We start from the raw sequence: 22,578 nt of genomic DNA, 5'->3' as shown, positions 1-22,578 counted from the left end.
GAATTATTTTCTTTATATTCTGATTTCTTTTGTTTTGGAAGTTATACTCTCTTCTTTGATTATCCTTGAATTTTTAACATATCCATGAATTCTAAACTAAATTCTCTCTTCCCTTTTTCTAAAAAGTACAGAAACTTTTTTTAATATACTTATTTTTGAGAAAATGCAAGTGGGGGAGGGGCAGAAAGAAGGGGACAGAGACTTCAAAGTAGGCTGTGCACTGACAGGCTGCTAGCAGGAAGCCACATGTGGGGCTCCAGCTCACAAACATTGAGGTCATAACCTGAGCTGAAGTCTGACACTCAACCAAACTGAGCCACCAGGTTCCCCTAAAAAGAGTATAAGAATTTCTGAAAGGTCCGATTCTAGCTATCCCCTTCCCATCTCAGATGTTGTTACCCTGTACTTATTTTTACCTTGTTTTCTTCCCATGAATCAAGAAATTAAGCTTTACTACTAAGTTTTGTAAAGTAAATATTTACTTAGATTTATACACTTATTTAATATTTCTTTATCAGATCTCAAAACTTGCCAGTGAGGTCAGGTTTTGTCTTTCTCAACTAAACCATTTTGTAAGTTCTATCAGTGTAGAGCTTCAGATTACTATCTAACTTTATTACAATTGTTCATCTTTGCATGGTCTATCTTTGTCCACCCTTCTATGTTCATCATTTTAAGAATCTTTAATTGAACTTCTTGAAAAATTCATTTTGGGAATTTAAGTGATGAGGTTAATCTGTTTTTAGTAATTATAAGTAGCAGTACTTGTTTCTTGTATTTTATTTCATATTTTTCATTTATCTCACTCAAACTCATTTTTTTCTCTTTTTTGGTTTCATTTGTTAAAGGTTTCTTAAGCTACTGTAAAAGATAAACTTGTTTCTATTTTTTTACTATTGTAGTTGCCTATAAAGCACACATTCATGTTTATTTACCCATACTGATTTACCAACTTTGATAAATATCTATATTCTACCAATTCAAGAAAAAGATAGCTTCCTGACTTCCCTGCAAGCTTCAACAAAGTAACACTCTAGCACTTCCTGCATGTTTCTATTCATTTTCAAACAGGAATTCTGATCATACACTTTTTTATTTTTTATATTCTTAATTCCATGCAAAATAGTCTTTTCTATACATTTGTGACTTTTGTCAGGCTTCATGATATGTGATTTTTATTGTGGTAAAATTTACATATAGAATCCATGCATTTTTAAGTATATGGTTGTGTAAGATTAGATAAAACCACCACCAAAAGAAGACAGAGAATATCTGCATCATTGCCCAAAAGTTCCCTCATACCCTTTCTTAGACAACCCCTACAACCCCTTTCCTGGATCAAGGAAACCACTTATCTGCTATGCATATAGACTGGTTTGCATATTCTAGAATTTGACATAAATGGAATGTAACACAGTATGTTCTCTTTTGTGTAAGGTTTAACTCAGCATACTATTTTAATAATTGATCTATAAAAATATTTCCATGAACACATATTTTCATTTCTCTCAGGTAAATACCAGGGATCGGTATTAATGGAACATATGGGAAGTACATGCGCACCTTTATTCAAAACTGTTTCCCAAAACAATTATACTATTTTACACTGCAGTAAATAAGTACCCCCAGTTGCTCCACATCTTCAGCATCAGTTAGTACTGTCAACTTCTTAAAGTTTAGCCATGTCACAGGGTGTTAATATGACCTCATTGTGATTATAACTTGCATTTCCCTAATGATGAATGAAACTGATAATTTTAATTAGCCTAAGGATCATTCATAGATCTTCTTTTTTTTAAAGCACATGTTCAAATCTTTAGGCTATTTTTAACTGAACTGTTGATCCTATTAACTACAGGGGTTTTGAAAATATTGTTTTCAAATCCATTATCAGTTATTAGTATCATAAATTATTACACAAATATTGTTTCCCAGGGTGTGGTATGCTTTTAGCTTTCTTAAGATCTATTTCAAAGTAGAAATTTTCAATTTGGTGAACTCCATCTTTTTTTTTTTTTTTTTTTTTTAACAGTTTATGCTCTTATGTCCGATCTAAGAAACTTTTGCCTGGCAAAAGATTTTGCCTGACTGCAAAGACTTTCCTCAGGTTTTCTTCTACAAATTTAATAGTTCTCCTCTTTATGAAAAGCTGTATGACCCACTTTGAGTTCAATCTTATGTATAATATAAGGTAAAAGTCTTCTTGTTACATACAGATACCCAGTTGTTCCAATGTGATTTATTCAAAAGACTATAGTCAACCCCACTGGATTATCTCAACATCTTTGCAGAAAATCAATTGACTTCTATGTGTACATCTTTTCCTGGATTTTTATTTGGTTCTAGTGATATCTTGATCTTAAGAATAAGAGAACAATGTCATAATTATTTTAGTCTTGAAATCGTATTGTATAAGTTCTCCAGCTTAACTGCTCTTTTTCAAAATTGTTTTGTCATCCTAGGTATTCTATATTTCTATATAAATCTTAGTTATAAGCTCATGAATTTCTACAAAAAATCTGCTGTGATATTCATCAGAATTGCATTCAAACTATTGATCCAACTGGGGAAGAACTGACATCTCAACAATAGAAACACATGTATCTCAAAAAAAAAAAAGAAAGAAAGAAAAAGAAAATGAAGAAGAAAAAGAAAAACATGTATCTCCATTTATTTATTTTTCAATTCCCCTTGGTTGTATACAGGTCTAACATGTATTTCATTAAAGTTATCCCTATATATTTCATGATTTGGTGTATTATTACCCATTGCATATTAAAGCACTTCAAAACCTAGCACTTTAACAGTTATCATAATCACAGACTTTCTAGACAGACAGGTTTCAAAAGCTGCTTAGCTTGGAGGTTCCGATAGGGTTTCTCATAAGGTTGTATTCAACCTGTTGGCCAAGGCTATGGTCATCTCAAGACTGGAATGGAACTGGGGAGGAGTTAAGATGGCAGAGAAGTAGGGGAACCCCAGGTATTGCTCATCCCTCAAACACAGCTATGTTGAGGTCAGATTACTTGGAACACCCAGGAAATCGATCTGTAGAGACATAGAAGGATCTCCAAAGTTGAAGGGAGACAGCTTGGCAGATGTGAAGTGGTTGGATCTTTTGGGGCTAAAACCCTGAGGTTTTGGAAGTATATGACTTTCTGCAAAGCAGAGCCATGGTGCACGCTCCTGGGGAAGAGGGACCTGGCCCCGAGAGTCCTTAGTGTGGTGTAGCAATCTCCAGGGCGCACTGGGAGAGAAAGTTCCCTTCCTGGAGTACTTCTGAAGAAGGTTTATTGCCTCCCTAAGTACAAAAGACCCTGCAAGTGCCAGCCAAAGGCCTTTCATGATCAGGGTGAAGGGGCTCTACTCCGGAGGAAAGGAGAGGCTCTGTGCCAGGCCAGGCCTTTAAGACTTTGGGTTTTGAATCCCAGCTGCGTGCCAAGTGCCAGGTCCTTTAAAACTTTGGGTTTTGAATCCCAGCCGTGCACCAAAGAAAAAAATGCAAGAGAGTTTTGGCGCAGGGTGAGCTTCCCTCACTAATCCTTGAGGGCTGCCTGAACAACAGGGGTTGAGATCCCCAGTTGGAGGACGAGGGGTTGGGGTGGCACCATTTTTCCCCAACACCAACAGGAGGGACTTCAGAGACCAACACAGAGCGCCCAGTGGGCAAGACCTGCTGACACCAAACCCTGCCCCTCTGTGCCTGCAAATGCTTATTTACTGGGGCAAGACTCACACTGAGACAACACAGATGGCCTCTCCTCCAAACAAGCACAACTACCTCCACCCCCAGGCACTAAGACATAAATAATGCTTTTTTCTTTCTTTCCTTTTTACCAGTCTTCTTTACTTCTGGAATCAGGCTCATAGTTTCTGATTTATTTTTTGTCATTTCCTTTCATCATCTTTTTTTTAATCAGGCTTTTTTATTCCTTTCTTTTTTCTTCTTTTCCCTTTGCTTCTGCCTTTTTTCCTCTCTCTCTTTTTTTCCCCACTTTGTTTTTCCTTGGAATCAGCAAGATAGTTTTTTGATTGTTTGGTTTTTTTTCTGTTCCTGTTCTTTTTTCTCTTTTTCTAGAATCAGGCCTACCACTGATTCTAGATTTATTCCAGGATTACTTCAACAAACAAATCAAAGTGTATGTAGTTAAAGGTCCAAACACTCCACCACTGCAAGCAAGGAGGAGCTCTGCAAATGACTGACCAGTGGGAAAAAGCAGACAAAACACAACAGCAGAGTGGACACAGCATACACCAGAAACACTTCCTGGAGTGTGAGGCCCTGAACAATGTTAATTTTTTTTTTAATGTTTATTTATTTTTTGAGAGAGACGGAGTGTAAGCAGGAGAGGGGCAGAAAGAGAGGGAGACACGGAATCCGAAGCAGGCTCCAGGCTCTGAGCTGTCAGCACAGAGCCCAATACAGGGCTCGAACCCACAAACCATGAGATCGTAACCTGAGTTGAAGTCAGATGCTTAACCAACTGAGCCACCCAGGTGTCCCTCAGGCCCTGAACAACGTATGACCCCTTTTTAATATAGTAGTACTCTCAAGTGCAGGAAACATAACAAGCTTTTAAAACATGCAACAGACAGAAACTTAGCCAAAATGACAAGATGGAGGAATTCTTCCCAAAAGAAAGTTCAGGAAGAAATCACAGCCAAGGACATGCTCAAAACAGATAAAAACAATATATTTAAAATGGAATTTAGAACAACAGTTATAAGACTACTAGCTGGCCTTGAAAAACACAGAGAAGACACCAGAGATCAAAGCAGAGATCTCTGCAGAGATCCAAGATCTAGGAACTAGTCAGGATGAATTTAAAAATGCTATACCTGAGATGCAAAACAAACTAGATACAGTGATAGTGAGGACTGAAAAAGCAGAGAATAGAATAGGTGAAATAGAAGATAAAATTATGGGAAATAAAGAAACTGAAAAAAAGAAGAAAAGGATGTTACTAGATCATGAGGAGAGATTTAGAGTACTGATTCTATAAAACAAAACAATATCTGTATCATAGGGGTCCCAGAAGAAGAGGAGTGATAAAAAAGGGCAGTAGATGGATTTGAACAAATTATAGCTGAAAACTCTTATCTAGAGAAGGTAACATGCATCCAAGTCCAAGAGGCACAGAGAACTCCCTTCAAAATCAATAAAAACAAGTCAACACCATGACATATCATGGTGAAACTTGCAAAATACAAGGATAAACACAGAATTTTGAAAGTAGCTAAGAATAAATAGTCCTTAATCTACAAGGGTAGACACATAAGGTTAGTAGCAGACCTGTCCATTGAAACTACACAGGCTAGAAGGGAAATATTCAATGTGCTGAATAGGAAAAACAAGCAGCCAAGAATCCTTTATCCAGCAAGGCTGACATTCAGAATAGGAGAGAAAAAGGTTTTTCCAGACAAATAAAAACTAAAGGAGTTTGTGACCACAAAAAAAAAAGCCCTGCAAGAAATTCTAAGGGGGGCTCTCTGAGTGGAGAAAAAAAAGGAAACAGCAAAGACTATAATGGACCAAAGAACAATAACACCAATTCTATAGGTTAACACAATGGCACTAAATTCGTATCTTTCAATAATCACTCTGAATGTAAATGGACTAAATGCTCCAATCAAAACACACAGGGTAGCAGAACAGATTTAAAAAACAAGATCCATCCATATACTTACTATAAGAGACTCATATTACACCTAAGGACACATGCAGATTGAAAGTGAGGGGATGGAGAACCATCTACCATAATAATGGACCTCAAAAGAAAGCTGGAGAAGCCATATTTATATCAAATAAACTAGATTTTAAAACAAAGACTATAATAAGAGACTAAGAAGGGCATTATATCATAATTAAGGGGTCTATCCATCAAGGAGATCTAACAATTGGGGTGCCTGGATGGCTCAGTCGGTTAAGTATCCGACTTTGGCTCAGGTCATAATCTCATGATTCATGAGTGTGAGCACTGCATCAGGCTCTCTGTTATCAACACAGAGCCTGCTTCAGATCCCCTGCCCCCATCTCTCTCTGGCTTCCTCTACTTGTGGTCTGTTTCTCTCAAAATAAATAAATAAACTTAAAAAAAAACCTAACAATTATAAATATTTATGCCAATGTGGAAGCACCCAAATATAAAAATCAATTAATCACAAGCACAAACTTATTGATAATAATACCATAATAGTAGGAGACATTAATACCTCAATTATAGCAATGGACAGATCATCTAAGCAGAAAATAAACAAGGAAACAATGGCTTTGAATGACACACTGTACCAAAATGGACTTAACAGATATATTCAGAACATTTCATCCTAAAGCAGCAAAATCCACATTCTTCTTGAGTACACATGGAACATTGCCCAGAATAGATCACATATTGGGTGACAAATCAGCCTTCAACAGGTACAAAAAGATCAAGATCATACTATGCATATTTTCAGAATACAACACTATGAAACTTGAAATTAACCACAAGAAAAAATTTGGAAAGCCTTCAAATACATGGAGGTTAAATAACATCCTACTAAAGAATGCATGGGTTAACCAGGATATTAAAGAAGAAATAAAAAAAAAAAAAATACATAGAAGCCAATGTAAATGAAAACACGACAGTCCAAACCCTTTGGGATATGGCAATGGCAGTCCAAAGAGGAAAGTATATTGTAATTCAGGCCTATCTCAAGAAGTAAGACACCTAAAGGAGGTAGAAAAGGAGCAGCAAATAAAGCCCAAAGCCAGCAGAACAAGGGAATAATAAAGATTAGAGCAGAAATAAATGATATAGAAACAAAAAATACGGTATAGAACATACCAATGAAACTAAAAGCAGGTTTTTTTTTAAGGAATAAAGAAAACCAATAAACCCTTGGCCAGACTTCTCAAAAAGAGAGAGCTCTAACCCAAATAGATAAAATCACGAATGAAAGAGGAGAGATCACAACCAACGCCACAGAAATACAAACCATTATTAGAGAATACTATGAATATTGTATGCCAACAAATTGGACAATCTGGACAAAATGGACAAATTTCTAGACAGGCACACATTACTAAAACTCAAACAGGAAGAAACAGAAAATGCTGGACCATAACCAGCAAAAAAAGTGAATCAGTAATCAAGAATTTCCCAATAGACACATCTGGGTGGCTAGGTCGGTTAAGCATCTGACTTCAGCTCAAGTCATGATGTCATGGTTCATGGGTTCAACCCCACATCAGGCTCTGTGCTGACAGCTCAGGGCCTGAAGACTGCTTCAGATTCTGTGTCTCCCTCTCTCTCTGCCCTCCCCCACTCATACTCTGTCTCTGTCTCTCAAAAATAAATAAATGTTAAAAAGAATTTTTTTTTCTTTAAGTTTCCCAACAAATAAGTGTCCGGGGAGGGGGGGGGTGGTGTAGATGGCTTCCCAGGGGAATTCTAACAGACATTTAAAGAAGAGTTTAATACCTATTCTTCTCAAACTGTTCCAAAAATAGAAATGGAAGGGAAGCTTCTAAACTCATTCTATGAAGCCAGCTTGGCTCGAAAACCACACACACACACAAAAAAGTCTCACTAAAAAGGAGAATTACAGACCAATATCCATGATGAATCTGGATGTAAAATTTCTCAACAAGATACTAGCAAATCTAATTCAATAGTACATTAAAAGAATTATTCACTGGGGCTCCTGGGTGGCTCAGTCAGTTAAGCATCCAACTTCGGCTTAAGTCATGATCTCGTGGTTCATGGGTTCGAGCCCCGTGTTGGGCTCTGTGCTGACGGCTCAGAGCCTGGACCCTGCTCTGTGTCTCCCACCCTCTCTTCCCCTCCCACCCCCTCGTGCTATGTCACTATGTCTCTCTCTCTCTCTCTCTCTCTCTCTCTCTCTCACAAAAATGAATAAACTTAAAAAAATTTTTAAAAATAAGAATTATTCACCATGATCAAGTGGGATTTATTCCTGGGCCAAGGGCTGGTTCAATATTTGCAAATTAATCCGTGTGATACACCACATTAATAAAAGATAAGAAACATGATTCTTTCAGTAGATGCAGAAAAAGGATTTGACAAAAGCATCCTTTCGTGATAAAAATCCTCAAGAAAATAGGGATAGAAGGAACATACCTCAATATCATAAAAGACATATATGAAGGGCCTACAGATAATATCATTCTCAACAGGGAAAAAATGAGAGCTTTTCCTCTAAGGTCAGGAACACGACAGGGATGTCCACTCTCACCAATGTTGTTCAACATAGTACTGGAAGTCCTAGCCTCAGCAATCAGATAACAAAAAGAAATAAAAGGCATACAAGCTGGCAAAGAAGTCAAACTTTTACTCTTCACAGATGACAGGATAGTACGTGGAAAATCCACAAGACTCCACCAAAAAACTGCTAGAATGATACAAAAAATCTGCGAAGTTGCAGGATATAAAGTCAACACACAGCAATTGGTTGCATTTATATATATCAATAATGGAAACGCAGAAAGAGAATCAAGGAATTTGACACAGACACTCAGATCAATGGAACAGAATAGAGAACCCAGAAATGGACCCACAAACATATGGCCAACTAATCCTTGACAAAGCAGGAAAGAATATCCAATGGAATCAAGACAGTCTCTTCAGCAAGTGGTGCTGGGAAAACTGGACAGTGACATGCAGAAGAATGAACTTGGACCACTTACTTTCACCATACACAAAAATAAATTCAAAATGGATCAAAGACCTAAACACAAGACAGGAAGCCATCAAAATCCTCAAGGAGAAAGCAGGCAAAAACTTCTTTGACCTTGGCCGCAGCAACTTCTTACTCAACACGTCTCCAGCGGTAAGGGAAACAAAAGCAAAAATGTACTGGGACTTCAAGATAAAAAGCTGCTGCACAGCGAAGGAAACAACCAACAAAACTAAAAGCAACTGACAGAATGGGAGAAGATATTTGCAAATGACATATCTGATAAAGGGTTAGTTTCCAAAATCTATAAAGAACTTATCAAACTCAACATCCAAAAAACAAATAAGCCAGTTACAAAATGGGCCGAAGACATGAATAAACACTTTTCCAAGACATCCAGATGGCAAACAGACACATGAAAAAATGCTCAACATCACTCACTGTAGGGAAATACAAATCAAAAGCACGATGAGATACAATCTCACACCTGTCAGAATAGCTAAAATTAACAACTCAGGCAACAATAGATGTTGGCAAGGATGCAGAGAAAGGGGAACACTTTTGCATTGTTGGTGGGAATGCAAACTGGTGCAGCCACTCTGGAAAACAGTATGGATGTTCCTCAAAAAATTAAAAATAGAACTACCCCACAACCCAACAATTATACTACTAGGTATTTATCCAAAAGATATAAAAATGCTGATTCAAAGGGGCACATGCGCCCCAATGTTTATCAATAATGCTATTATTTTATAGTAATAGCCAAATTATGGAAAGAGCCCAAATGTCCATCAACTAATGAATGTATAAAGAAGATGTGGTATAAATATACAATGGAATACTACTCAGGGGCAAGAAGAATCAAATTTTATCATCTGCAACAACATGGATAGAACTAGAGTGTTTATACTAAGTGAAATAAGTCAGAGAAAGACAAATATCATATGATTTCATTCGTTTGTGGAATTTAAGAAACAAGAGATGAATATAGAGGGAAGGGAAGGAAAAGTAAGAATAAAGGCAGAGAGGAAGGCAAACCATAAGAGCTTCTTACATACACAGAACAAACTGGGGGTTGCTAGAGGAGAGGCAGGTGGGGCAATGGGGTAAATGGTGATGGGCATTAAGGAGGACATCTGCTGGGATGAGCACTTGGTGTTATATGTTAGTGATGAATCACTGGGTTTTACTCCTGAAATCAATACTATACTATATGTTAACTACCTTGAATTTAAAAAAAAAAAAAAAAAAAAGACTGGAATGGAACTGAAGGATTTGCTTCCAAGTTCATTCATGTAGTTAGTGGCAAAGATCATTTTCTCACTACCTGTTGACCAGTGGCTTCAGTGGGATTCTCAACAGGGCGACTCACAGATGACAGTTTGCTTCTTTCTCCTAGAGACAGTGATCTGAGATAGAGCTACCAAGTAAGAAATTACCTAAGATGAAAACTGCAGTCTTTCATAACTTAATTTAGGAATTGACATACTATCACTCCTGCCATGTCCTATAAGTCTCACAGACCAAGACAGGAAAAATGCAGAAGACTATACAAGGTTGTGAATACCATAATATGGGGATACCAAGAATATCTAGGAGACTGGCTGCCAAAGATGTATACATAAAATTCATAAATTTAATTTTCTATGTCTTCATGGCTAAAATAGTATAATTTTGTAAGTTTACCTGGTATCATGAGAGGCTGTTGAATCTACTTCCTAGATCAAAGAGCATATATCAAACTCCTTAACACTTCATATATAGAGGACCATATGTTGTTTACATCTTCCTTTTCAAGCTATGCACCTTTTACTTCTTTTTCTTGCCTTATAGCACTGTGTATGACTTTCAGTACAATGTTAAATATCAGTGTCAAAAGCAGGTATCTTTGCCTTGTCTCAATGTCAGAGAAGTGTTCAATCTTTCATCATTACATATGAAGTCTGCCGTAGGATTTTCATGCATGTTCTTTATAAAATTGAGGAAGGCTACCTTTTATTCCAAGGCTCCTAAAGGTGTTTAAATGAGTGAAAAATTATGAAAAAATCTTTTTCTCCAACTACTGAGGTATCATATGCTTTTTCTTTTTTAGAAGGATAATATAGTGAATTATAATGATTGATTTTCTATTATCAAACCAAACTTTCATTCCTTTCATTCATTCATTCAACCTTAAATTCCACTGGGCTTCATGTATTATCCTTTATTATACTGCTGAATTCAGTTAGCCCTTATGTTGTTAAGCCTTTTTACACCCATCATTGTGAGGTCCATAGTTTTCTTGTAATGTTTTTGTATGCTTTTGGTATTAGAGTAATAATACTGGCCTCATAAGATTTGTACAAGGTTACCTGCTCCTATATTTTCTGAAATAGTTGAAGAGAACTGGTATTATTCTTTTCTTAAACATCTCTTAAATCAAATTTACTATGGAAGCTATGTAGGCCTACACTTTTTTGTGGGGGGAAGATTTTACTTATGAAGTCAATATCATTTATAGGAGTGATCAAACTTTCTATTTTTCCTTGGGTCAATTTTGATTGACATTCAAGGAATTTGTCCATTTCATCTAAGTTGCTTAATTTATTGACATAATCTCTCCTCAGTCTTTTGAGGTCTCTATCATATATAACTGTGTCCCTTTCTCATTCCAGATAACAGTATTTGTGTCTTCTTCTCTCTTATTTCTTGATCAGAATGGCTAGAACTGCACTAATACCGCAGTCACTAGCCACATGTGGCTTTCAAATTTGATTTGACTGAATCAAATTAAAACTTCAGTTTCTCAATTTTAAATAAATTTCAGGTGCTTAACAGCCATATGTGGCTTTTAGATAGCATGGTTGGAGAACATTTTCATCTTTATAGAAAGTTCTAATGGACTGACCCAGAGCTTTATAAATTTCATTGCTCTTTTTGAAAAAATAGCTTTTGGGGGCACCTGGATGGCTCAGTTGATTAAGCATTCCATTTCTTGATTTTGGCTCAGGTCATGATCCAGGGAATTGGGATAAAGCCTCACATCGGGCTCCGCACTAAGTGTAGAGCCTGCTTATGATTCTCTCTCTCCCTATGCATCTCTCCCCTACTCATGCACATGTGTGGTCTCTCTCTCTCCCTCTAAAACTGGAAAAAAAGAAAAATCAGCTTTTGGTTTCCACTGATACTCTCTACTGTTGGTCTGCTTTGTATTCATGGATTGTAGTTCGTCACTTCTACTTATTTTGGGTCTAATGCGCTCTTCTTGTTGTAGCTTCATAAGGTAAAAGCTTAAATCCTTGACTTTTGACCTTTTTTCCTAACATAAGGACTTAAAGCTATCAATTTTCTTCTAGGTACTTCTTTAGTTGCATTATGCAAGTTATGTTATTTCTATTCTCATTCAGATCGAAGTAGTTTCAAGTTGCCCTTATAAATTTTTCTTTAACTCATGAGTCATTTATACATGTTGTTTATTTTCAAAATATTTGAGGATTTCTTGAGGGGTGCCTGGCTGGCTCAGTCAGAAGAGCATGTGACTTTTAATCTCAGGGCTGTGAGTTCAAGCTCCACACTGGGTGTAGAGATTAGTTAAGAAATATACTTGTATTTCTCAGATATCTATTACTTATTTCTATTTTAACTCCATTTTTGTAAGACTTAAATTTCATTTGAAATTCCACAATGGAATTCCATTAATTGTATTTGGCCAGATTAAATTTTCAATCATTTGTGGGACCCCACACATTTGTGGGCCTGAGGTCAGGGACTTTAAGGTAAGCACTGTCAGCAAGGTGAGGTGTATCAGAGGGAGGGAGAGAGAGAATCCCAAGCAGGCTCCAGGCTCTAAGCTGTCAGCACAGAGCCCAATGCAGTGCCCAAACCCACGAACCATGAGATCATGATCTGAGCCAAAGTCGGATACTTAACCAACAGAGGCACTCAGGTGCCCCCTACATTTTTAAATGGTTAAGGAAAAAAATAGCAATAGAAAAATAATTTTGTGAAATGTGAAAATTATATGAAATTTAAATTTCAGTGCCCATAGTAAAGTTTTATTGGAACATAGCCATGTTCATTTATTTATGTATTATCTATGGTTCCTTTCACAGTAGAACTGAGTTGTTTCAACAGAGACCATAAGACCCACAGAGGCTAAAATATTTACTTTCCAGCCCTTTGCAGAAAGTTTACCAACACTTACTACACATCCACATTACCATCTGGTGCCATTTCTCTTTATTTTACTTTTTTAAGTTGGTTGATTTGTTTTTGAGAGAGAGAGAACAAGCACATGCACACTCAAGTGGAACAGGGGCAGAGCGGGAGGCAGAGAGAGAATCCCAAGCAGGCTCTGCACTGTCAGTGCATAGCCCGACGCAGGTCTCAGACTCATGAACCATGAGATCATGACCTGAGTGCAAATCAACAGACGCTTAACCAACTGAGCCACCCAAGCACCCTGGTGCCATTTCCCTTTAGCTTATAGAACTTCCATTATTATTTCTCATAGAATACACATTATGGTGGCAAATTCTCTCAGATACTTTTTATCTGAAAACATATTTATTTAAGGTTCATTTATATTAAGAATATTTTTGCTGATAGCTTAACATTATGGATAATACATTGTGCCAACACTAAATTCTGTTATGTTCCTCTGAAGACTGTTGATTTTTCTTTCAGCAGATAGTTAACTTGTCTGGACCCAAACTAAAAATATAGAAATTTTGCCTGAAAGTTGGGATTTGTTTGGGAGGTAGGAAACAGCTGTGTTCTGGTTTATTTTGGGCCAGGGCGAGATTTTAATTATGATTTTTCAACATCTTTCCATCTCCATTGCTTTAATAAGTCAGGTGTTAATCATATCATTATTCCCCTGTATTTGATAGGCCATATTTTCTCTTCACTGTTCTCAAGATTTTCTCTTTGTCTTTGACATTTAGCAGTTTGTCTACAATGTGCCTAATTATGGTTTTCTTTTGTATTTATTCTACTTGGAGATCATTAATCTTCTTGGATCTCTAAGCCAGGTTTCTAACAAATATAAAAAGTTTTCAGCCATTATTTCTTCAAATATTCCTCTGCTTCTTTCTTCCCCCCCCTCTACTTATGGGATTCCAACTAAGGCAGGAAGAATTCAGCTTTTCTCCCACAGGAGCTACACACAGATACAAAAAGTGTGTGTCAAAAAAGCAGCAAACTTGCAAATCTCACCTACTACAGTTGTGTGTTTCGAAGTTTGTCTCCTATTTGGTTTGCACTGCTTTGCTGACAGGCTTCCCTGTGTACTCATAGTTGTCAGCCAGGTACGGCTGGTAGAATTCATACTCTAACTTTGGGTTTTAGCCCTCTGGCAGCTTTCTCAGTTTCAGATTTTCCTCCTAAATTCCAAGTTGTTTTGCCGGTCCTCAACTTTGTTCTCTGATACCTCAAGTCAGTATGGTTGTGGTTTTCCGTCTCTGGGGCTATGAGAGTGGGGAAGGACCTTGTACAAAAATCCACAGATTCACAATTCTTATCCACTAATTTTCTTACTTCAAAGAATAAACTCTCCTCTGGTTTCTGCTTCTTTATGGTATTTTAGTGGGGTTTTTTTTGGTCTTTTTCCAATGCTTTCAAATCATTTTGTTATTTTAAAAATTTTTCCAGGTAATGCAAATTGGTGCAGCCACTCTGGAAAACAGTGTGGAGGTTCCTCAAAAAATTAAAAATAGACCTACCCTAAGACCCAGCAATAGCACTGCTAGGAATTTACCCAAGGGATACAGGAGTACTGATGCATAGGGGCACTTGTACCCCAATGTTTATAGCAGCACTCTCAACAATAGCCAAATAATGGAAAGAGCCTAAATGTCCATCAACTGATGAATGGATAAAGAAATTGTGGTTTACATACACAATGGAGTACTATGTGGCAATGAGAAAGAATGAAATATGGCCCTTTGTAGCAATGTGGATGGAACTGGAGAGTGTTATGCTAAGTGAAATAAGCCATACAGAGAAAGACAGATACCATATGTTTTCCCTCTTAGGTGGATCCTGAGAAACTTAACAGGAACCCATGGGGGAGGGGGAGGAAAAAAAAAAAAAAAGATGTTAGAGTGGGAGAGAGCCAAAGCATAAGAGACTCTTAAAAACTGAGAACAAACTGAGGGTTGATGGGGGGTGGGAGGGAGAGGCGGGTGGGTGATGGGTATTGAGGAGGACACCTTTTGGGATGAGCACTGGGTGTTGTATGGAAACCAATTTGACAATAAATTTCATATATTGAAAACAAAATAAATAATATAAAATTTAAAAAAACAACTGAGAACAAACTGAGGGTTGATGGGGGTGGGAGGGAGGGGAGGGTGGGTGATGAGTATTGAGGGCACCTTTTGGGATGAGCACTGGGTGTTGTATGGAAACCAATTTGACAATAAATTTCATATACTGAAAAAAAAAAGTTTTACATAGGAAAAAAAAATAATAAATAAAATAAAAATTTTTCCAGGTTTTATCATTGTTACCTGTGGAAGGGTTCATTCACCTTGCCAATTATCCATTACCTAAAGCTGGTAGTCCCCTGTTTTTTTAACAACAATCTCCCAAAATTGAATTTGTAATTTTATAGAGTATAAAATTCTAATTATTGGTGGTACTATAATATAAAATGGAATAAACTTCTTAAAATAATGGAAAAGCTCCAACTTCCATAAATGTAAAAATCAATTTGCATGTAAACACAGAACAAATGTACAATTTCCTCACGCAGCCTATACTGTACATGGTGCCTTCCTATTCCGAACCCATATATACTAAACTGGAATACAATCAGGCCTAGGGTTGTCAGAACATGATGAAAATCAACAAAGCAAATAAACCACTTGCAACTATTTAAAAGTTAAAAAGAATTAAACTCCCAAAAAGATTTGTAAACTGGTTTAAATAATGTCCCATGGATTAAAAGATTTAAAAAGGAAGATGGGTAATTGAAATAAAACTTATTGTAAACCTTTTAGAAACAATAGCAATTAATTCATTGTAACTCTTAAGGATGGTCTGTTTAAAATGAAATACTTACCTTTGTTCTTTCTAAAATGAGAAAGCATTTTTAATAGTATTTTTCAAAATGCATTACACATTTCCTTATACCAAGACAGCAAAAGTAAGAACTGAAAAAAGAATCCACAACATTTTGCTTTTACAAATTCTTACTAAAATTTCATGGAATTTCAATCACAAAACTGTAAAATCAACAAAGTAAATCTGTGGTAATTTGTAAAAAGCTCAGAATCTGTAAGTAATTTAGGTCCATTATATGGAAACTGCTAAGTTGGGGTTTGAGTATTTGAGTATTCTGAAGGATCTCTTTATTCTCACTATAGCAGTAGCAAAATAACTATAATCCCACAATAAGCAAAACAATCTATTTTCATTCAGAATGAGTATAACAAATAGAAAGGAGGAAATGGAGACCACGGGCATCTTTTCACACCAATTTTATAAAAAAGAAAAAGAAAGAAATAGAAGAGAAAGAAAAAAAAGAAATATCCACTATGATTCTATCATTCTTCCTTAATCCAAAACATTAATATGGTGGTTTTTCTCTAAACCAGACACAGAAAAGTCTGATAGGAGAACTGCAATCAAACTAAGTGGATTAAGCAATGATATACAAAAGCAACACTGCTGATGTTGAAATTCAAGCATAAGCAAGCATAACAATCAGCCAAAAATTGGAAAGAGGCAGAGGAAACTTTTGGTAGTGTTGGATATAGTAATTATCTATATCATGTTAATGATTTCACAAGTGCATATATATGTCAAAATTTACCAAACTCTATGCTTTTGCATGCAATTTTATCTCGACTAGATTTCAATAAAGCATTTTTTAAAAATTAGCAGGGAAAAAATCATTATTCATTTTTACCCATCACTCAGCTACTTTAAAGACAAAAGTGGAAACAAATTCAGAGTCTATAACCAAGTATAATTAACAACTCATGGATCACAGGCAAAGAGTCGTCCAAGTTCAAAGAAGAGGTATATCAACTTTTTCAAAAGAAAGAACTTAAGTCTCAATGGAAGTATCCTGAGACTGGTCAAACGATTATGGAGGTCATATTGCCTATGCAATTTATGTCCCACCCTGGTGCAAAATGCTCCTGGTTTCCATTTCCAAACAGATATGTGATGACACACAGTTTATCAGGATTTGCAGCCTTACTGTACTTCTCTTCCTTGCACCTCTGCAGAATCTCTAAGCTCCTCTGGTGGACTGGGTGTTGGAGAAAGCTAAAACTATCCATACTTTTCAAAATTGCACATGGCGCTGTATCATCATGTCCTTAGGAAGCAAAAGAAAAACAAAAAATGGAGAAAAGAAAAAGATTACATAAGCCCAAACCAATAGAGATTCAAGGACAATGCTGCCAACTATCTTAAGAATATATATAAGTGTATCAAGTAATAGGAGTTAAATGTGAGTAATTTTTCTAAATTGATTTGTGGAAATTACACAAAAATAAAAGGAAAACATAAAGGTATTTTTTAGATATTCAAAGTATCCTTATCAGTATTCAAAGTGTTGTGAGATAACATCACACTGAAAATTTCTAATTTAAAATATTAGGGAAATTTCAAAACAATTTGTATGATTTAGCTATTTTTTTAACTGACCCATTTTTATCAGGTCTGAAATATAATTAGCATATAGTTGGCAACAATGCAAGGAACAATGATGGAACACCAAAGAGAAACATACCCAAAACAATTTACCAAAAGTTAAACAATTCTTTCACAAATCTTGCAATAAACCACACTTGTAGGAATTCCAACAAGTGTGTCAATGTTTAAAGAGCGGGAAGAAAAGCAAAACAGAGCAGGAAAACCCAGCAGCACTTTGGTATTTATAAATCTGAAAAGAAAGTTGGAAAATGTACCTCACCACCACTTCTTAGTCAAGTGAGACAGGATCAACTACTGGTGGGAAACGGAAGAGAGCATGTTCACATAAGGACCAAAGCCCCAGATTAGTGCTACTGAAACCATGAGTCACTCTAGCAATGATGAGGATTTGGGGGATGTCAGTACCATTAATATTAGCAACAGACGGATTTAAAAGAGAATAGGCACCGCCAGTTTTGGGAGGTGGTGTTGAGTATCATTTACTCAAAGAACATCTCTAGAGATAAGACGTTATATTCAAATTTGTGTAGGTTTGCCTTTAAAAAACAAAAGGGGGGAGAAAAGGGAATGGTTTAACAACAGAGGCAAAGTAAGCAACACAATGAACTAAAGTTTCATTAGTGCATATTTACTCTATAATTTGGAATGAGATACTATGTAGGAACAGTTCTCAACACAGGATCACTTAAAAAGTTAAACAGAGGCAGAGTAGTTCAAACAAGTTGGCAAAGCATGGTTCAGTCTAACCATAATTCCTTAAACTGGATCCAGAGAAAAGGCATCTACATTTTAGCTAAAGACATGGAATCTTATCATACATTATATAAGAATAAACACATAAATAGCAGGCTTTTAAAAATGAAAGAGATGTGAAAATTATTTTCACATCCAATATTAAAAGAGTAAACGAATAAAACACTCTCTCATCCACTGTGGAGAGCCCACAGCTGCAAATGTTCAATGTTTCAAAAAGAGACAAATATTATCAAGTTATCTATCATTTCTAGGTCAAAGAATACCTCAGTAAAAATATTCTACACTCATTACCAATAATTCTCCCCTCTGTGTTTGATGGGCTACTTGAAGAAAGAATGCTTAGGTTCAGACTAGCCTGTACTTTACCAATAATCCTCCCCACCACGTTTGATGGGCTACATGAAGAAAGAATGCTTAGGCAAAGAGACTAGCCTGTACTTGGTTAGTTGCTGGTGATAGAAGGTAAGTATCAGTTGAAGGGGACCATTTGGGGGGGCGGGGGGGGGGAGAAACAAACACGTGGTGAGTTCTATTTATACTCCCTCCAAACTGTAATTTTAAAAAGTTATCACTAGACTTTTAGGCCTTTCAATAGCAATCTTAATAATCTGCCAGTCAAAAATAGTTTTAAGGAGATTACGGTATTAAAGCATTTTATGTAAAAGTTCAGGTATTAAATATACTAAATTAGTAAGCAGTTTGAAGAAATCACTTGACATTACTACAGCCAGCGCACTCTTTTATCTAATTCAATTGTAGCAATGTCGTTAATTTTATAATTGTGACAGGTTTATGTCTCACCATCATACCTACCTTATTTTTTTTTTAAACTTCTTTCATTCTGCTTTCTATGCTTTAACTCTTGTTTTAGACTATAATACTATTTCGAAACCTTAAGCTGACCTTCCTCTTGTTTGCTGTGTGTAACAACTCCCTGTTAAGGTGGTTAGGCTTCCTAGGATAAGTATAGAAATACATTTTCAGTGAGTCTTCTTGTCTAAGGAGTCCCATAAACTCTTAAAAGATGTTTATTAATGTTGGTGTACGCTAGTTCCTGGTCTAATTTTGATAATTTCTTAGCTTGAGATCATGCATCAAAAACACAGCATAAATTCAGATCCCATACCTGTGCATGGTAAAGACATAGGCACTGATTTTTTTACAGGTAATTTAAGAAAAATCTTATCTAGGGGTGCCTAGGTGGCTAAGTCGGTTAAGCATCCGACTTCAGCTTCAGCTCAGGTCATGATCTCACAGTCTGTGAGTTCGAGCCCCGCATTGGGCTCTGTGCTGACAGCTCAGAGCCTGGAGCCTGCTTCGGATTCTGTGTCTCCCTCTCTCTCTGCTCCTCCCCTGCTCGTGCTCTGTCTCTGTCTCAAAAATAATAAAATAAAAACATTGAAAAAAAAAAAAAAAGAAAAAGAAAAATCTTATCTAAAGCCTAACACAGATTGCTAAGGTCCTTCTTGTTTCTATGCTCAAGGCCAATGGACAGAATTTTTCAATTATCTTTTCAGCGACAGAAAAGTCCATGCTCTTCTAAGATACTACCACATAATGGGAACTCAATCCTAGCTAATCGTTCAAATCTGAAGCCATATCTCTGATCCTAAAGTAGTTTCTGTAATACCAGCTCCTGGGCCTTATGGCCATAATAAAGGTATATCTCATACACAGTAAAATCCACCAATCTCAAGTTTAAATTTGATAAGCTTAAACAAATATTTACTTCCATGTAATCCTCAATCAAGAGGATTTCCAGGGGCGCTTGGGTGGCTCGGTCAGTTAAGTGTCCGACTTTGGCTTAGGTCATGATCTCACAGTTCATGAGTTCAAGCCCCACATCAGGCTCTGTGCTGACAACTCAGAGCCTGGAGCCTCTAGATTCTAAGTCTCCCTCTTTCTCTCTCTGCCCCTCCCCTGCTTGTACTCTGTCTCTGTCTCTGTCTCTCTCAAAAATAAACATTAAAAAAATTTTTTTAAGGATTTCTATTATCCATATTTCCATTATTTCATCCCCTTCCAATCAATACCACTCTTGTCCTCCCAGAAACAATCAAGTTATTGTTTCTATCACTATGTACTATTTTGCCTGTTCTTAAACTAAACAAAATCATATGCGTTATATCCTGGCTTTTTTTGCTCAGTTTTTGTGACTCATTATGAGTATGAGTAGTTTGTTCTTTTTTACTGAGGAATAATGTTACATGGTAGAAATGTATCACAATATGGGTTATCCTTTCTTCCACTGATGGATATTTGAGTGTTTCCAACTGGGAGCTGTTAAATTAAGAGGCACCCCTCTTCTTTTTTAAGAGATATTTGAAGCTATAAATTTACCTCTAAGCATTGTTTCAGCAGCATCCCAGTAAGTTTTGGTGTATATTTTCTTCCATTCATCTCAAAATATTTTAAGTTTTTACTTATTTTGAGAGACAGAGAGAGTGCAAGCAGGGGCAGGGCAGAGAAAGAGGAAGAATCCCAAGCAGGATCCGTGCTACCAGCGCAGAGTCTGACACAGGACTCAAACCCACAGACTGCAAGATCATGACCCGAGCCAATATCAAGAGTGGGACGCTCAAACAACTGAGTCACCCAGGCACCCCATCAAACTGTTTTCTTTCTTTCTTTTTTCAAATTTACATCCAAATTTTTTTTTTATTACGTTTCTTTATTTTTGAGAGGCAGAGAGAGACAGAGCATGAGCAGAGGAGGGGCAGAGAGAGAAGGAGACACAGAATCCGAAGCAGGCTCCAGGATCTGAGCTGTCAGCACGGAGCCCAACACGGGGCTCGAACCCACAGACCGAGAGATCATGACCTGAGCTGAAGTCGGACGCTCGACTGAGCCACCCAGGCACCCTTAATTAACATCCAAATTAGTTAGCATATAACCATCAAACTGTTTTCTAATTACCTTTGTGATTTCTTCCTTGACCCACTGGTAATTAAGAAGTGAGATCACAGTTCGTGAGATCGAGCCCCATGTCTGTGCCAACAACACAGAGCCTGCTTGGGATTCCTTCTCTCCCTTCCTCCCCAATCTCCTGCTAACACACTCTCTCAAAATAAATATAAAAACAACAACAACCCTGGGGCACCTGAGTGGTTCAGTCAGTTAAGCGTCAGACTCTCGATTTCAGCTCATGATCATAAGTTCGTAGGTTCAAGTGGCACACTGACACTGCAGAGCCTGGTTGGGATTCTCTCCTTCCTTCTCTTTCTGCCCCCCCCCCCCACCCGTCTCAAAATAAAACTTTAAAAAGAAAAAGAAAAAAAGAACTCTTCCTTTGGGGCTCCTGGGTGGCTCAGTCAGTTAAGCGTCTGACTCTTGATTTCAACTCAGATCATGATTTCACAGTTCGTAAGTTTGAGCCCTGTATCCAGCTCTGTAGAACTTGCTTGGGATTCTTTTCTCTCTGTCCCTCTCCCCAACTCATGTGCTCTCTCTCAAAATAAAAATAAACTTTTAGAAGTGTGCTGTTGAGTTTCCATATGTCTTTTTTTTAATGTTTATTTATTTTTGAGAGAGAGGAAGGCAGAGTGTGAGTTGAGGAGGGCCAGAGAGAGAGGGAGACACAGAATCTGAAGCAGGCTCCAGGCTCGGAGTTGTCAGCACAGAGCCTGATACAGGGCTCAAACTCATGAACCATAAGATCATGACCTGAGCCAAAGTCAAACACTTAACTTACTGAGCCACACAGGTGCCCCTCCAGATATGTCTTACGACATATTATTTGCACTCCTCTTCTCTCATTACTATCTTCTTTTGTATTAAACAGATGTTTTCTAGTATATTCTTACTTTTTTGTCATTTATTTTACCATCATTTTTTAGTTATTTTCTTAACAAATGCCAAGGGAATATAGAATTAGCATCTTATAACAATCAAGTCTGGATTAAAAACCACTTAATTTCAGTAGTATATAAAAATGTTTCCCAGGGTGCACCAGGGTGGCTCAGTTGGTTAAGCTTCTGACTCTTTAGTTTCCACTCAAGTCATGATCTCATGGCTGTGGAATTGAGCGCTGTGCTGGGCTCTATGCTGAGTCAGCCTGCTGGGGATTCTGTCTTTCTCTCTCTGAGCCTCCCCTGCTCATGCTCTATCTCTCAAAAATAATTAATTGATTGATTTTTTAAAATGTTTCCCCTATATAGTTCCATTCCCTTCCTCCTCCTTTATGCTATTATCATACAAATTTACACCTTTAAATGTCCTGCCCATCAACAGAGATTTATAATTATTGCTTTGTACCAGTCTTTTAAATCAGACTGGGGGGGGGGGGGGGAGTTACAAAATGTAAAAAATATACTTTTACTATATTTTTTATTTAACTCTATAGTTGTCTTTAATGTGCTCTTTAGTATTTCATGTTACTGTCTAGTTTCCTTTCATTTCCACCAGAAGAACCCACTGTAGTATCTCCTGTGAGGCAGATCTGATAGTAACAGTAGCTCAGGATTTGTTTATCCAGGAATGTCCTAATTTCAC

At 37.0% G+C, this 22,578-nt stretch overlaps 1 protein-coding gene across 7 annotated transcripts in view; it reads right to left on the bottom strand.

Moving 5' to 3' along the window:
* The window catches only part of MYO9A (myosin IXA), a 282,825-nt gene that overhangs the window by 137,164 nt on the left and 123,083 nt on the right, over positions 1–22,578 (bottom strand). For 6 of the 7 annotated variants that reach the window (XM_042941515.1, XM_042941514.1, XM_042941518.1 and 3 more), the window contains exon 15: positions 16,871–16,990. The exons of the other annotated variant lie outside the window; for it this stretch is intronic. In XM_042941515.1, coding sequence (XP_042797449.1) covers positions 16,871–16,990 — 120 coding nt within the window. The remainder of the gene's footprint in view (positions 1–16,870; positions 16,991–22,578) is intronic. 7 annotated transcript variants of the gene reach the window in all.

The sequence above is a fragment of the Panthera leo genome, chromosome B3, assembly GCF_018350215.1.
Source record: "Panthera leo isolate Ple1 chromosome B3, P.leo_Ple1_pat1.1, whole genome shotgun sequence".
Classification (NCBI taxonomy): Eukaryota; Metazoa; Chordata; class Mammalia; order Carnivora; family Felidae; genus Panthera; species Panthera leo.
The sequence above is the reverse complement of the archived record's forward strand: the minus strand, read 5'-3'. Positions and strand labels throughout refer to the sequence as shown.